Consider the following 18,440-nt stretch of genomic DNA (forward strand, 5'->3'; position numbering starts at 1 on the left):
AGTACGATGGGGAAGGCCTTGCTGAGCAGAGAATTACGCTGTTGCGCACTCAAGATGCTGGCATACCCAGAAGTCTCGTCAAAGTAAAGAGTGGGCAAACAGAAGTACAGCTGACAAACTTCAGCAAGGAACCACGACACATTGCAAAAGCCGCAACAGATGCTTACCTCGACGTGATTGCGGAATCCAGGCGGATGCTTTGAATTACAAGAGGGAGAGCAATACGATTCGTTACCGTTGCCCGTTCTTAACGTTAGCGCGAGCTTATCACCAGTTAAAAGGCAGCGGCTTGTGGACCTGAGGCACCAGCTTCGCGATTGCTTCTCGCCGACATCCAGGGCCGGTAAGAAGCTGCTGATGAAGCACCGCATTATCACAGAGGAGACAGCGAGACCAATCCGACAAAACCTGTACCGTGTAGCACCAAACCAATGCGAAGCTATTCAAGAGCACATAAAGAAAATACTCGCCGACTGCGTTATTCAATTATCGAAAAAGCCCATGGGCATCGCCGGTAGTGATGCTCAAGAAAAAGACTGCAGTCTACGCTTCTTTGTCGACTACCGTAAGCTGAACCGGGTGACAAAGAAAGACGTATACCCATTACGGCGTATCGACGATTCTGTCGACAAGCTGCGGCATGCCCGCTACTCGCCGTCGATGGACTTCAAAAGTGGCTATTCGCAAATCTAGCTCGAAGAAAGAGACACAGAAAAGAGTGCTTTCATAACGCCTTACGGGCTTTACGAATTCAAGGTGCTGCTTTTCGGTTTATGCTCAGCTCCAGCAATTTTTCAGCGACTCATGGATACGGCTCTGTCAGGCCTGAAGTGGACTTATATACCTCGACGATGTCATAGTTTTTTTCGGAAACGTTCGAGGTACACCTGAGACGGCTGCTGGCGGTTCAGTGAACGACACGGTCCGCCGGCCTAACACTGAAAGCAGAAATGTGGCACTTCGGTTTCTAGGAACTCCAGTTCTTAGGTCATGTTGTCAGTGATGAAGGCGTCCGCCCTGACACCGACAAGATCACGGCTGTCACAAAGCTTCCAGCACCAACGGACAAGGAAGCAGTGAGAGGTTTCCTAGGTGTGTGCATACATCGCCGAATATATATTGCCAATTTTTCACATATAACTTCCCTGTTAACGCCCTTTACATAAGAACACATTGTCTTCGTATGGGGTGAAGGAAACCGAGCAGCGTTTAATGATCTCCGACATCGCCTGCAAACACCTCCTGTACTGGCTCACTTTGACGAGGACGCTCCTACGGACGCTAGCAACGTATGTCCAGGCGCTGTGCTCGTGCAGTGGCAGCAGTCAGCCGAGAGAGTTATTGCATACGCAAGCAGGACGCTCTGACGTGCTGCGTCTAATTACTCAACCACAGAAAAAGAATGCCTTGCGGTGGCATGGGCAGTTATCAAGTTTCGCCCATATCTCTATGGACATTCCTTCAGTGTTGTAAGTGATCATCAGTCACTTTGCTGATGGACGAACATGAAGGATCCGTCCTGTCGACTAGCGCGTTAGAGCCTAAGGCTGCACGAATTCGATATGACAGTGGAGTGCTGTCCAGACGACAGCACTCTGACGCCGACTGCTTTTCGAGGTCACCGATTGAACAAGAAGTCACAGAAGATGACGAAGACATGACTTTTATAGCAATTCTAGACACGGCCACCATTGCTTGTCAGCAGCGGGAAGACAGTGAACTAATTAAACGAATTCATTATTTAGAAGGCGGAATTACAAGTGCATCCAAAACAACTGCAAAAAGTTTTCCATCATTCTGTTTGCGTAAGGATGTTCTCTACAAAAACTTCTCTGCAAGCGCAAGCAGCCGCCTACTTGCTTTCCCAACCTCTATCCGTTATGAGGTCTTGCAATCCTGCCACGATGAACCGACATCTGGCCACCTTGGCTGCACGCGAACACTGGCCCGTGTAAAAGACAAATGTTACTGGCCACGCCAAAGATTGCCGCTTTTTTTAAACATTACGCGCTCACGTGCCTCGATTGCCAACCACGCAAGCCACCACACATGAAACCAGCTGGGCTACTGCAACCAGTCGAAGTGCCCCCGACCCCACTTGCTAAAATCGGGATGGATCTTCTAGGACAATTCCCGACTTCCAATACTGGCAGTAGTTGCCCCTGATTACTTGACACGCTATGCAGAAACCAAGGACCTTCCAAATGGCGCCGCCGTCAAAGCAGCGCAATTCTTTATTGAAAACGTGGTTCTGAGGCACGATGATGAGGGCAGGTTGTGAGGTGAGTGGTGATAACAGACAGAGGGATCGCCTTTACGTCTACACTCCTAAATACAGTGCTTAGCCTCAGCTGCACGGCTCACCGGAAGAGCGCAGCCTATCACCCGCAAACGAACGGCCTAACAGAACGCTTGAACAAGACTATTGCCGACATGCTGAGTATTTACGTAGACCTGGAACACAAAAATTGGGATGGCATTCTACTGCTTATAACACTGCTTATAACACTGCACAACAGGAAAGAACGCGGGAGACACCATTTAGCCTGCTTCATGACCATGAAGTGACGACGATGCTCGATGCGATGTTGCCACATGACCGCGGTGACCCAGACACGGACGCTGAAGCTTTCGCTCAATGGGCCGAAGAAGCGAGACAACTCGCTTGCGCCAGAATCACCCGACAACAGGACTATGACCCTCGAAGTTACAATCTGCGGCACCGATACATCACATATCAGCCAGGCGGGGAAGTGTTGGTTTGGAGTCCCATCCGTCGGCGAGGGCTTTCAGAAAAGCTATTCAGGAGGAACTTTGGTCTGTACAAGGTTGTGCGACACCTTAGTGCCCTGCACTATCAGATTATCCCTGATAGTGCGGCCTCCTCCAGGGCGAGGCAGCCTCCACCAGATGTCGCGCACATTGCGCGCATGAAGCCCTATTGTTCGGAGTGACGTGAAGTGCACACACCTCGTCTGACACATCTTCCTACCGCTAGGTGAGCATCGGGAGGATGCTCTCTCTGGAGGGAGGCAAATGTCACATCCAATACGTGGCATGTCGAGAAAGACGAATATCTGGCGCATTGTAGAAGAGAAGACGAGGTCCATTCTTGCCCGTTTTCAGTTTGCCTATAATTAAAGGGTCCCGTCCTGTTTTCCGAGTTCCTGCTCCATGTAAATCGTGAGAATATGATCGAATATACATTTGTCGTCGAATGTAACGCACAACAGCACTTTGAATTCTCGAGGGCGTGTTCGATGCAAGTGATGACTATTCCGAATGATTCCGCTGCTGACGAGTCGCAACTGTTGCGCAGAAGCCCACCAGTTCCTGAGCATATTAGCGCACGACGTTTGATAACGTCTGCCTAACACCCCCACCCCCCTCCATCCCTAGCTTTGCAACAATATCAACGGCCCGTGTTGGAGCAGCCTGTAAATCTCATAACTCTATTCCGGCAAGGATTTTTTTATACAATCTGATCATGTTTTCATCCTATCAAAGCTCAGTGGTGCATGTTGTCGCGCACTTATCTCGTTCAATGAACAAAGCAGGTCTGTTTATATCTCTACGTGTATGTGAGGCATGCCGTTCCTTTAAATACTTCATTATTTTTGTTATGATGGTGCACCAGGTAGCTGAAAGAGGCCGTTTATACATACAAGCTGCTCAATTGGGCAAGACGTACAGTACAGAACGACATTACATGGAGGTTTGAAATATGAAATATGCGTAAGCTATTTTTCTGAGTCCTCGGGCTCGAAAATAATTCGATTTTGTTTAAACCGGTCAAAAGAGCGGAAGCACACAGCTACCTTCTCTGTTTTTTAAATCAACAAATTCTGGGGTCTTACGTAGCAAAACAACAATATACCAACATGAGGCACTCGCGGCTTTTGAGTTTTCTCACATAGGGTTGTTTAATATGCACTTAAATATAAGTACATGAGTCCTTTTCCCATTTGTCCCCATAGAATTCTGCGGCCTGGATTGAACCCGCAAGCACCGATTTTGAAACCCAATGCCGTAGCCACTATAGACACTAATTAAGGTACCTAGTCGTCTTCTTTCTGTTTTTCTAAAGCATGGATTGGCAAAAAAATTAACTCTGCTTACGAGCCAAATATCAGTTTTAATATCGTTAACTATAAGTGTTTTCGGCACCCGAAGTTGAACCCAATAATATACCACGTACCAGTTACTTCACATACTATTACGCCAGGAAGACACAAAAATTAACGCAAGAATGCTCTAGATTTTTTCCCTCTTAGTTTATCTCGCGTAAATCCGACAACAGCTCTACGGGGGCTGGACGAGGCAGATGTTTCTGTCCAAAATTAGAAGGCACTGACTTCCACTGACGTGACGCGTAAAGGAGGCAGCTGTTGAGCAAGTGTTAGCACAAAATGCATACAAGCGGTAAATGAACCAAAGCATTACGATGAAGAAGCAGAGAAATCCGAATAAAATTTGAATGCTTCTGATTAGCGCTCATGGATGTCATCATGATTTTGACGCAGGTGATGCAGGATACTACGACGATGACGGCCGCCTGTACATCTTCGATCGCCTGAAACAGATGATCAAGTGCATGGATAAGCAGGTCGTTCCCGTAGAGTTAGAAGACCTGCTACTCCGACAGCACGCGGACGAGATCGCCGAGGTTTGCGTAGTCGGCCTTCCGCACTCCGACTACGGTGAGGTACCTGCGGCTGCCGTCGTGCTAACGGAGAACGGCTGCATGCAGGAACTACCGACACTGGCCGAGAGGATAAAGGATACGGTTGCCAGTGAGTTTTCGTGCATACAAACGACGCTTACATTATTTCTGAAGCTGTAGACCACTCTGAGCACTCTCTGTGTCCCACGGGAACCTAGAAGGAAATTTGGTTGTTAATGCTTCTTAAAGACACTTGTTTGAGCGAAGCTGCTACGCGCCCAAATTTATTCCCATTGGGCAAGACAATTTCGTTGACAGGGTCTGTAGCACGCATAGTAGCACGACGACGGCGGCGGCGACGACGTCGTCGTCGCCGCCGCCGTCGTCGTTGTCATCATAATCATCAGCATCCTGATCAGCCTATTTTATGTCCACTGCAGGACGAAGGCCTCTCCTTGCGATCTCCAATTACCCCTGTCCTGCGCCAACCGACTCCCTCTAGCACCCGCAAAATTCCTAATTTCGTCGCACAACTTAGTCTTCCGCCGTCTTCTACTGCGCTTCCCTTCTCTTGGTACCCATTCTGCCACACTAATGGTCCAACGGTTATCTAATCTGCGCATTGCGTGACCTGTTAAGCGCCATTTTTTCTCTTAATTTATGTTAGAATATCGTCTATACCTGTTTGCTCGCTGATCCAAATAGCTCTTCTTCTGTCTCTTAAAGTTATGCCTAGCATTCTTCGTTCCATCGCTCTTTGCGCGGTCCTAACTTGTTCTCAAGCTTCTTAGTCAGTCTCCAAGTCTCTGCCCCATATGTCAGCACCGGTAAAATGCACTGATTGTATAATTTCCTTTTCAATGATAGCGGTAAGCTTTCAGTCAGGTGCTCACGATGTCTGCCGTATGCGATCCAACCCATTTTTATTCTGTGTGAATTTACTTCGCATGGACAGGGTTCTCTGTGATTAATCAACCAAGATAAACTTACTACTTGATAGACTCTAGAAGCTGACTTGCCATCCTGATTTCCTGATCCCTTTCCCGGTTATTTATCATTATCTTTGTCTTCCGCATATTAATATTCAGCCCCACTCTTACAGTCTCATTGTTAAGGCCCTCAATCATTTGTTGTAACTCGTCTGCAGTGTTGCTGAATACAACATTGTCATCGGCAAACCGAAGGTTGCTGAGGTATTAGCCGTCTATCCTTACTCCTAAACCTTCCCAGTTTAATAGCTTGAATACTCCTTCCAAGCACGCAGTGAATAGCATTAGAGAGAGTGTACCTCCTTGTCTGAGCACTTTCTTTATAGGTATCCTCCTATTTTTCATGTGTAGAATGAAGGTGGCTGTGGAATATCGGTAGATATTTTCCACGGTATTTACGTAAGCGGTCTGTACTCTTTGATTACGCAATGCCTCAATGACTGCTGGCATCTCTAGAGAATCAAATGATTTTTCGTAATCTATGAAAGCCATACAAATAAGCTTACTGTACTCTGCGGATTTATCGATAACCTGAATAATGACATGGATGTGATGCGTTGTAGTGTATCCCTTCCCGAAGCCTGCCTGTTCCCTTGGTTGACTAAAGTCCACTGTTGCCCTTTTTTGATTGGATATTATTCCGATAAATATTTTATATAATACTTGGAGTAAGCTAATGGGCCTCTAATGTCTCAGTTCTTTAACGTCTGCTTTTTTGCGGATTGGTATATTATTTGCATTCTTCCAGGTTTCTGGGACCCTTGCAGTCGATAGAGACTTCGTATAGAGCGCCGCCACTTTTCTTAGTAATATGTCTCCTATTTCTTTGATTAAATCGACTGTTATTCCATCCTCTCCTGCCGCTTTTCGCCGTTTCTTGCCTTGCAAGGCCCTTGTGACCTCATCTCTTCTTATAGGAGCAATTTCTGTAAACCTTTCTTTATTGTTTCCAATAGAGTACTCCTGAGTCCTCTTGGTACTGTACAGGCCAGTATAGAATTCTTCCGCAGCTTTAATTATACCTTCGAGATTGCTGATGATGTTACCCTGCTTATCTTTCAGTGCATACATATTGGTTTGTCCTATGCCAAGTTTCCTTCTCACTGATTTCAGGTTCCGCCCATTTTTTAGGGCTTCTTCAGTATTTCTCACGTTATAATTTCAAGTATCCATTATTTTCCCTTTGTTGATCAATTTGGACCATTCCGCGAATTCTATCTTATCTCTTGAGAAGGACACTTTAATTCTTTGCTGTTTCTTTATTAGGTCCTTTGTTACTTGGGAGAGCTTGCCTTTTGGTTGCCTTGATGATTTGCCTCCCAGTTCAAGCCAGCGGCTCTACGTTTTCATTCATTACCTCTATGTCATCATCATCTCTCTGTTCGGCTGCATATTTGCTTACAAGTACCAGCCAAAATTTGTCTGCTTTTACCGTGACTGCCTCAAGTTGACCTGTTTTTGCTTGACCAATTTCACGCTTTCTCTCTTCGAATTGAGGTGAATCCTAGCTCTCACTATCCTATGATAATTGAACTATGACATCCTGCACTATGCTGGGATCCCTAGAAAGTACGAGGTCCATTTCATTTCTTGTTTCACCATTAGGGCTTTTCTAGGTCCACTTTCTGTTGCTACGTTTCCTGAAAAAGGTGTTCATTATTCTCAGCTCATTCCTTTCTGCGAATTCTACAGCATCTCTCCCTTAGCGTTTCTAGAATCGACGCCTTAGTTGCCGATTGCCGGTTCACCCACCTGCTTTTTCCCCATGCCTGAGTTTCGGGAAACAAGAGACTAGGGCCCCCGAGAATCGACACTATATCGTGCAACCTATGAGGGCGGATAAATCAGCGGATCTCTTAGGCATGTAGGGTGCTTTGGGCCGTACTTATAAGGGTAGCCTTGCTGCCTGCGCGATTATCTTACTGAGTTATGTCGAATGCTCGGTCGCGGTAATCGGAAGTTCAAATACCCCCGCCCCCGTTCTTTTTTCTGTCTTATTTTTAAAATTTGGCATTCTCCAGTGCACTACATCTGCAGGCTTGGGGGACGCCTGACACCGGCGAAAGATGCCGAGAGCGAGTGGGGCTATACTAATCCTGGTACAACCAAATTAGGAAGGCTGACTAAGCTTGAATAAAGACAGTCCCTCACCAGGACAGAAATTGGTCTCCCTGGTGCAATATTCGGCCACAACCTCCCTGATGATATCTACAATTACCAATGGCCCTCAGTCCCCAGCAGCTGCACAGCACCTGACCAAGGCGGCGGTCAGACCTGTAACACAGCAGAGGGTGCTAAGGATCTCTGGGTCCGGACAGGCCGCAAATGGAAACTGAACCTTGCAGCTTTTAACAATCGAACCCTCTCGAGTGAGGCTAGCTTAGCATGACTTTTTGTTGAACTATCAGGCATTGTTTGGGATATCATTAGCCTTAGTGAGATTACACAAACTGGTGAGGCTTATACACTGCTGACTAACGGCCATGTCCTCTGCTATGCAGGTCTCCCAGATAAGCAGCGATACGGGGTAGGATTCCTAGTCCATAAGGACATAGCGGGCAACATTGATGAATTCTACAGCATTAATGGGAGGGTAGCAGTAGTCGTAATCACACCTAATAAGAGGTATAGAGTAAAGGTTGTACAAACCTACGCTAAAACATCCAGTCACGACGATGAGGAAGCAGATCAGTTTTATGAAAGTGGTGAATTAGCGAATTATATTTAGGGTACTGTTCAAAAATAGATATGTATTGACAAGAACACTCGGCAGTTATGAATAATGAAATATAAAAGAAAGCATAATACGGTGCCGTGATCTTGAGTTTAATAACGTTGTAACCAACCTCTCCAACTTCGCCCATTGCACGTCCAATCCGAAGCCAAGAAAAAATTGACGCCTGCGGCATCGAAGCATTCGCAGCGTCGTGCTAAGGAAATTCGTCGGGTGTAATTCTTGACAGGAGCATTCCAGTCGATGCAGGTGTATGTTTTTACGTGATATCTGCTGGTTCGAATACTTCAATCCAGAGTGTCGAACCGAAATATTTTTTGGACTCCGTTCGGGTTCACGCTTTCCAGTTTGGTTCCAGTTCAACTTCAGAATAAAAATGATACCTGTTCGGAGTAGTTGGTAGCTTTCTCAACCGGATGATGTCGGTTCAAACGCAAGTTCCAAGGACAAGAAAATATTAGCCCGGTTCTGGTTGAAATCAGCATGATGCTTTTGGAGAAACATGGAAGTTCGCTTGGGTACTAACGATGTGAAGCTGCTGCAGACCTTTCTTCTTTGGCGCGCAAAATCGAGTTGCAATAGATTATCACGAGGATGCTGCGCCATTACAGTTGTGTGTCGTGGTAAATTTTTTTTACACTTCATGAGATTTGTGGCGCACATCACGCCTATGCCATTTGCTTAGCGCATTACCCTGCCTCAAATTTTCTCTTTCATTTAATTTTTGAATCTATTGAATCTGTGAATCACTGAAGCTATTCTTTGACGGCTCACGCGCAGTCAAATTGATAGTGGGAGCGCTCGGCGCGTGTCTACTACAGTTCCTCCCTCCGCCGCTGCCTCTCGCACTGCTTCCGTGTTCGCATCGTCATGTTGTCAACAGCAACGAAGTCCGCTGGCTTAAGCGGGATTCACACGACAGTATGGATTGCCGATCCAGCCAACTGATGAGCATAACGAAGCTCAGCACCGCGGAATCTCGCCCCACTCAAAAACACCGGTGATGAGGTGCTACCGGTGTCAGTCAATCACAATCAAGCCTAAAAGCCCGCTCATGCATGCGGCTGCATTCTTCTTGAAGCTATTGCGAAAAAACGGGAAGCTTCGTGCGCATTGTCGAGAATAAAGAAGAGCTAGAGCCCAACAACCCTTTGCAACATCAGTGAATTTATGAAAAATACTGAGACACATTAACGCAATTATAATGATACCCTCTTTTAACATAGTCCTGTTCTCCGTCATAAAGAACTACCGCGCTTTTGTGCCGCTTTAATTCTTTGTAGCAAGTCGCTGCTCAATGGCTAGAGTTTCAGAGGACGAATGCTGTGCAAGTATTACCAAAAGCTATGCGACCAAGATGTAACACACAAGCTGTGTGTCACTTCTGAAATGCCTCACTGTTTGCTGCCTCGCTGGATCATGAGGCGATTGTCGTTCAGCGCAATGCAAGCCAGCGCTAATCGCATCACGCGCTCAAACCACAGAAGCTGGATGCTTCGTTCTATAGATGGGGTATTCTAGATTGATCAATCTCAGTGACTTTGAAGGTTACTCGAGACTCGACACTGGACTCGTCGAAGTGAATACGGCCGACGGCGCACTTGGTACTTTGTAAAGTTAGCAAACTTGGCAGAACGCCAGAGACAATGCCAGCGAAAACGCGGATACGTCTCGTGACAAGTCATGCGAAATCTACTAAAGAGAAAATATCCACGAAAGTGATCATACAAGTATACCGACGCAGCCGTGTTCCCCACAGCTGTTCGCATATTCGGATCAGGCTCTTCCGATTGTTGCTCACGATAATTTGTCACGGTGCCAGCCATAGTCCTCGGAAAGTTATACTTTGCGTTCATTTTCTGATAAGTTCAAAACAGGGTCATTTCACGCCAAATCAACCAGCGTTTATTCGACCGTCAGAGATATAGTGAAAAAAAAATTGCCGCGTGTTCGTTGAAGTCCAAAACTCATTGTCCTCGTTTATGTTTCTTGCCGAAAATTTTCTACCATTTCAGCGATAATTCATTGTTCTTGCTCAGCTGAGCCTGAACGTATCAATGGACATTGTTTTCCGAGGGCGTATTGTAAAATCCCACCTTCATATAGTGTCCATGGCAAGACAACAAAGTGATATGATTGCCAAATAACCAATATTTTCACTATTTGAATATTTTGGGTGCCATTGGTACTAGCAAAAGCTGCTCAAATTGCAAAGCTACATTTTTTTCTGCAAACGCGGGAAAATCTAGAAGATACAAATTAAATATAAAACAGTAGCTCGGTCAGCATAATAGACACATAGAATAGTTGAAGCTTTGAAGGTTCAGCGCATCGCCTGAGAAATAACTGTGATGTTGCAATTATATTTTTCCAAAAGGCTTCGATTTCATGGTAAAAAAAGTAGCTTTTGTCTTCCGTATAAGAATATCAAGATCTCATCAAGAAACGCCAATGTATGAAAGCCTCTAACCCACAGCTAGAATAGAACTGGCAGAACTTTCGAAGTTATTCAACAGGCGTAGGATAGCTGACACAAGGAAGTATACTATGGATAGAATTTAACATGCTCTCAGGAACGGAGGAACCCTAAAAGCAGTGAAGAAGAAACTAGTAATAGGCAAGAATCAGATGTATGCGTAAAAAGACAAAGCCGAAAATATCATTACTAACATGGATGAGATAGTTAAAGTTGCTGAGGAGTTCTATAGAGATTTGTACAGTACCACTGGCACCCACGATGTTATTGGAAGAGAGAATAGTCTAGAGGATATTGAAATCCCACAATTAAGGCCGGAAGAAGTAAAGAAAGCATTGCGAGCTATGAAAAGGGGGAAGGCAGCTGGGGAGGACCAGGCAACAGCAGATTTGTTGAAGAATGGTGGGCAGGTTGTTCTAGAAAAACTGGCCACCCTCTATACGCAATGCCTCATGACATCGAGCGCACCGGAGTCTTGGAAGAACGCTAACATAATGCTAATCCAAAAAAAAGGGGGATGCCAAGGACTTTAAGAAATATAGACCGATCGGCTCACTGTCGGTTGCCTACAAAGTATTTACTAAGGTAATCGCAAATAGAATCAGGAAGACCTGAGACTGCTGTTGACCAAAGGACCAGGCTGTCAACCAAAAGACCAGGATTCCGTAAAGGTTACTCAACAATAGACCATATTCACACTATCAATCAGGTGATAGAAAAATGTGTGGAATATAACCAACCCTTACATATAGTTTTCATTGATTACGAAAAAGCTTTTGATTCAGTCGAAACCTCGGCAGTCATGGAGGCATCACAGAATCAGGTAGTAGAGGAGCCGTATGTAAAAATACTGAAAGATATCTATAGCTGCTCCACAGCCACCCTAGTCCTCGATAAATAAAGCAACAAAATCCCAATAAAGAAAGGCGTCAGGTAGAGAGATACGATCTCTCAAGTATTATTCACAGCGTACTTACAGGAGGTATTCAGGAGCCTGGATAGGGAAGAATTAGGAATAAGAGTTAATGAAGAATACCTTAGTAACTTGCGATTTGCTGATGATATTGCCTTGCTTAGCAACTCAGGGGACCAATTGCAATGCATGCTCACCGACCTGGAGAGGCAAAGCAGAAGGGTGGGTCTAAAACTTAATCTGCAGAAAACTAAAGCAATGTTTAACAGTCTCGGAAGAGAACAGCATTTTACGATATATATCGAGGCACTGGAAGTGGTAAAGGAATACATCTACTTAGGACAGGTAGTGACCGCGGATCCGGATCACGAAACTGAAATATAGAAGAATAAGAATGGGCTGGGGTGCGTTTCGCAGGCATTCTCAGATCATGAACAGCATGTTGCCATTAGCCCTCAAGAGAAAAGTGTATAACAGCTGTGTCTTACCGGTACCCACGTACGGGGCAGAAACCTGGAGACTTACGAAAAGGGTGCTACTTAAATTGAAGACGACACAACGAGCTATGGAAAGAAGAATGATAGGTTTAACGTTAAGGGATGAGAAAAGAGCAGATTGGGTGAGGGAGCAAACGCGAGTTAATGACATCTTAGTTAGAATCAAGAAAAAGAAATGGGCAGGGCAGGACATGTAATGAGGAGGCAAGATAACCGATGGTCATTAAGGGTTACGAACTGGATTCCAAGGGATGCGAAGCGAAAGCATGTGGCGGCAGAAAGTTAGGTGGGTGGATGAGATGAAGAAGTTTGCAGGGACGACATGGCCACAGTTAGCACATGACCGGGGTAGTTGGAGAAGTATGGGAGAGGCCTTTGCCCTGCAGCGGGCGTAACCAGGCTGATGACGATGATGATGATGATGATAAGAATATATGTGATATAACATTAAATACCTGTACATGTCTACTAGGTATGTGAGGGGTTACGAAAAGATATTGGTTTTCGCCGTCCTACGACAACGCCGAACGTATCGCGTACGCTGAAATTAGGTACGCAACATTTGTCAAACGCTTGTTGCACAACGTTGTGAATAACACGTTTACGATCGAGCGCTAAGATTCGGGCCTCCGGCAGGCCCTCTGTAACCTAATTAAAGTCATTATCGCTTCATGTCACCTATAAATATTAGTGTTGAAGGTATTTCAAAACTAATACGTGATCTAAAGTGTCTACATCATGTGCCATTTACAATATTAATTCTAAAGAACACAGCTATATCCAGTCAGATCATGTACTACATCTTTCAGCAGTCTTTATTAACAGGTCCTCTTGCTGCTGACTGGAAGATAGCCAAAGTTATTCCTAGATTCAAAAATGGAAACAGACACTCACCTGGTAACTACCGCCCCATTCCACTAACATGCATTTGTTGTAAGCTTCTCGAGCACATCATTGCCTGCCATTTATCCCACCATCTTGAATCTAATAACTTTTTCTTTCAAAATCAACATGGTTTCCGTAAAGCGTTGTCTTGTGACACCCAACTATTGAAATTTACGTAAGATTTACATTATGGCATGAATAACAGCAAAATTATTGATTTCATCATTCTCGACTGTGCAAAAGCCTTTGACAGAGTTGCTCACTGTCGTCTAATAGCGAAATTAACTGCTCTTAGGATTGACTCATTAACATTATCTTGGCTTCGCAATTTCTTATCTAATCGGCACCAGTTCGTATCTGTGAATAACTTTAGCTCCTCCACGTCTGTTGTAACGTCAGGTGTACCCCAGGGTAGTGTGCTAGGCCCTCTTCTTTTCATAATTTTTATAAATGATTTACCGAGCAACATTTCCTCCTGCATACGACTTTTTGCGGATTATTACGTCATTTACAGAACGATTAACTGTCATGATGATCATCTAACTTTGCAAAATGACCTTCACCTAGTTAATCAGTGGTTCGACCGTTGGCAAATGACACTTAACACATCTAAGTGCTGCGTTATTTCCTTCACTCGTACAAAATCATATCCTAAGTTTCCTTACAAAATCTGCTCGTCGGAAGTTCCCCGTGACTCTATTTACAAATATCTTGGCGTTTATTTTTGCACTAACCTGGCCTGGAGTTCTCACATCGAGAAGATATGCGCTGAAGCTAACAAAACTTTAGGGCTTTTACGTCGTCATTTGCACCTCTCGCCATCTACCATCCGTCAACAGGCCTTCCAAACTTTTGTACGCCCTCAACTTGAATATGCTTCATCGATCTGGTCTCCTCATGAACAATACCTAATAGATAAATTGGAATCCATCCAAAATCATGCTGCCCGCTTTATAGCTTCTAACTGCAGTCGTCAATCTAGCATTACCCAAATTAAACGCGACGTCCCCCTGCCGGACTTGGATTCCCGCCGCTCTGTTCCTCTCCTATGCCTCTTTCATAAATACTACTATAACTCATGGTCCTGCCGCTTGTCGCTTGAAACTCCTTCTCGTACATCTACTCGACTTCATAATCATCTCGGTCTCAGGCGCATTTTTGGCCGCACACAATCATTCAATAACTCTGCATTACCGCGCGCCATCACACTATGGAATAGCCTTTTAATTAATATTGTCTCAATAAAAGATCCTGCCAAATTTCGTAAACATTTGGAACTTCACATGTTCGCTTCACTTTGTTGTACGACTTTGTATTGTATTCGCCTTTGTATGGTTTTTGGACTTTGTTTTCCATTGTATTTCCTTGAATTTGTATGTATTTTTTCCAATGTTTGACAGTGTTCCTTTTCTTCCAATGTACAAACTTATTTGTTTCTCTTACTATATAGTTCCCTTCCTTGCGTTAAATATGTCACTTTTCCGTAACCCCCACTACTCAATGCTCCTCAGTGCCTGTAGGGTAAACTGAATAAATAAATAAATATTCCGCGCCGACCTTACCGGGTGAATTCGCGGTGCGTATCCCCTATTACGCACAAAGGGTGGCAGAGGGCACGAACGATCGTTGCTCTTAAGGCGTGATAGAATATTACAAGCTACCATGCCGCCTACGGGCTAGCCTTCATGCGTACTTTGCCAATCTTCTTAGCACGCGCAAAGGCGCTTGTCCTATTATGTCTCTCGTGCCTTAAGGTCGACAGAAATACGCTCGGCTGATCATCGAGTGGGGACCCCGCGCACATAGGAAATGAAATCAGTTTAGCATTCGTTCGCGAAGTGGTGACTCGCTAACAGCGTTTCACTCAGGCTCAAACAAGGTTATACAGAGGTTTTATTGAATAAAAAAATGTTAGTCTTTCAGGTGAGTGGCTGATCACGTGCAACACTTCATCGCGGGTTAGCTGGTCTCTTCACGAAGTGGTGCACTTGCCGTGAACCGAGTTGCACCATCAGTAATTTGGAGTTGCGTGCACTGAGTATGGTTGCGCTCGCTCCGAAATAACATTTGCGAGATATGAGATTTGTGAAATTACGATCGCGCGAAGGACCGAAGCGAGCGAACGACTGAACGAGCCAGCGAAGGAGCGCGCGACCGGGCGTTTTCTTCACGAGTGTTCCACTGCCGCATTTCAATACTCACGCACTTTAAAGCTCACGCCAATTAGCACGTGTACGTCTCAAATATCTATGATGGTGTCGCTCGGCGAGGAACGCGCCCCGTTACTGGATTTCGGGAGAGCACGCACGGTTTTAATTGGTGCCTTTGTATCCCAAATCCACCGGCCGACCGCCAACGATGACCGCGAACGAAAGCGGTATACAAAGCTATTAGCTCTAACCTTAAGCAACCACAAAAGGCATAGAGTTTATTTCGTAAGATGAGGTTTCGCGCTCGAGCCGCAAATTTATTCAAAAGGACTATGCTGAATCTAGCAGTTTCGTAACCGAGTTCTCGCACGCAGCCATGCGTGCCTGCAAATTCAAGCCTGTTAGCCCGCACAGCGACTAAACGCACAAAATTAGACCACGTAGTGCTTATATAAACAATGTACACGTCGCGCAGGAATTGTGTCAAAAATTGCAGGTAAATGGCAACATGCTCAGTGAAATTTGTCACATCTGCTACGTTATGGTCCGCAGCAAATCACGCATGCCTCGAAACATACTCCACTGCAAAATAATTTACACCCTTAAAAGGGAAAAAGGGTGTAAATGCGTTTATAACTCACATTCTTAGGGTGTCAGTTATATAAATCACACCTTATGGGTGTGAGTTATAGACACATTTACACCCTTTTCACTTTTAAGGGTATAAATCAGTTTACAGCGTACGCAATCAGAGACTCGCAACTTGTCTCGTGGAGGATGACGGTCTGATTTCTCCCCCTCAACTCGTTGAATCTACGTCTTTCGTAATCCGTCGCGCTTACCGGGCGGCTTCCGCAAGGGATTCTTGCCTGCGCTGAATGTATTCCGACATCCAAAGGCTCAGCAACTCATTGTAAAGAAAACGCCTCGATGGGGCGTCGCAGTTGCCGTAAATCTCATTCCATGGAGTTCACAAACAAAAGCACAACGCACAAGCAAGAGCAATGGTGCTAACATGCGCTTCCACATAAATGGCATTGGCGCGCGACTGTAAATAAAGGAAGCCGGCGCGAAGCGCCACGATACGTCAGTAGACCAATAGCAACACGGTGTCGGCCAGTGCGAGGATGCGAGTGGAGGAGGCGGCATTCTTCAAAGCTTGCCGCTACATTACGAAATTTTAAAGGTTTAGGAAAAACCGCGAGACTGCGCGAAAAGTTCAAAGGATGGCGCTGATTTTAAACATCAAGGGGCTTTCAGTTGCTACGGGCTCCCGTCTTGTGGCTAGCAGTGATCGCACCTGTACAAATTGAGCTAAATACTGAATCTACTGTTAGCTACCCATGTATTACTTGTTAATTTTATATTATTGAGAGAAGGAGTCTAGCTTTACAAGAATATGTAATATATTAAAACGGACTGCTGGACAATTAGTTGAGTAGTGTTTACAGATAAACACAGAGCCCGAATACAAGACAGGATGAAAGAGGCGACAAGACAGGTGTTGTCGACTGACAACTATGCATCCCGAGCAAGTTCTGCGGAATGTACCTGTCATGCTCACTAGGGGCGCTATAACGTAAAGCTTCACCAAACAGTTTCTATTCCATGTCCACAGTCAGCCCTCTGATTGCTAAAAAATTTTATTGGGCCACCCCTACTTCGTCTGTCTTTCAAGCCACGTCATGAAAAATGCGGCAACTCCCCATATGATGTGACGTCTTTACACTGATAATCCCTAATTACACCTAGCAAATGAAAATTTGTTTCTGCTTCCAAGCCTTTTTCGACATTAACGCAACAAATATGTCATTATTATGCCGAACAAAACCGAAGCTTTTTCGGAATAGCTGGAGCCTGCCCCGTTTCAAAGGGAACAGAGCTCAACCCACCGATCGCTCTTGCACTGGCTATGCGGAGCTGCTGTGTAGAACGAATTCATTTACAGCTAATAAAATTTTTACGAGGCACTGTAACATTGTTGAGCCATTCTCGCACGTATAAGGCAACGCTCCGCCAACTGTTCTTCACTGATGATCAGTTTTAGCAGTATTTTTAACCTTCCATTGCATGGCGCTACGCTTTTTGATTGGTCACAGTAATTTGAGCAAGCGGAAGCGGAGCAACTCCAGACATTGGCATCACTCTGCTAAACCGGTTATCTATTTTGACCGCCTCTTCCCAGTCAATTAGAAAAGAAACATCGGTCAAGGTAGGCAATGCTTTTCGCTTTGAAAGCAGACAGAGGTTATACCCGTGTCATAGGGGAAACTTTAAGTGCATTTTGAGCGAGTGTACTTCGCCGCTAGTGTCATTGGCAGGCTGCCACACGGGAACGCTTAGTGATACTTACTGCAGAGGACACTCGTCGACGAGTAGGCCCGGTGAACACACTTCGCGGCGCCGTATGGCACGGCCGCACGGGCCCTATCTTTATAAAGCCATTTGGAATGTGAGAAAATCCACGCCAAGTGCTGATAGTTTCGCGTGCGTTGTTCTTTCGCTGCTAAGTTGGCGTTGACGCGAGAGACATCACCAAGGTCGATTCGCTCGCTGCTGCTGCCGCGTTTCCTCACTGCAGAGTTTTGACAGGGAGTTTCCGCGGTCATCGGGTGAAATACTTCATGTTTTCTTGTGCGCGCATGTCTAGTTAGTGAGCGAATGTTTACACGTTTATACGGCCGAAAAAACTAATATCCTTACTTCGTAAAGCGGTCTACTAATTTCCTATAGCAATCAATGCTTCGGCTTTCGAGTGCAACTGCGACTTTTTTCCTTTGGAAATTATTGTGTTTTTCTTCTAATGCATTGATTTCTTTATAGCGATTCGTCTTACGGGACGGACGGAGATGTTTCCTCGTTGGATAGGCGTAGAAATGCGCGTGCTTTAAAAAGAAAATTCTGATTTTCTTTGGAGATAGTTTGATGTTGAGTAAAGGTTCAAATCAAAAGTAACTCCGAGAAGTTTTTTTTTTTTGTTCACATTTGAGAGGGGGGGGGTGAGAAGTCGCGGAAGTTAAACAAATACCGAGGTTGCGAATTCGAGTATTGGCATGGCTGTTAGGAAAATCTAGGAAACAGCTCCTTTCTGTGCTGATGGTGACTTTTGAACTATGCACACAGACCGAGATAA

At 45.2% G+C, this 18,440-nt stretch overlaps 1 protein-coding gene across 1 annotated transcript in view; it reads left to right on the forward strand.

Moving 5' to 3' along the window:
- Positions 1-18,440, forward strand: part of LOC142578119 (uncharacterized) — a 186,120-nt gene that overhangs the window by 156,896 nt on the left and 10,784 nt on the right. The window contains exon 9 of the mRNA XM_075687527.1: positions 4,524-4,793. Within this exon, the coding sequence (XP_075543642.1) occupies positions 4,524-4,793 (270 nt within the window). The remainder of the gene's footprint in view (positions 1-4,523; positions 4,794-18,440) is intronic.

This window comes from Dermacentor variabilis, chromosome 4 (genome assembly GCF_050947875.1).
Source record: "Dermacentor variabilis isolate Ectoservices chromosome 4, ASM5094787v1, whole genome shotgun sequence".
In the NCBI taxonomy this organism is placed as follows: domain Eukaryota; kingdom Metazoa; phylum Arthropoda; class Arachnida; order Ixodida; family Ixodidae; genus Dermacentor; species Dermacentor variabilis.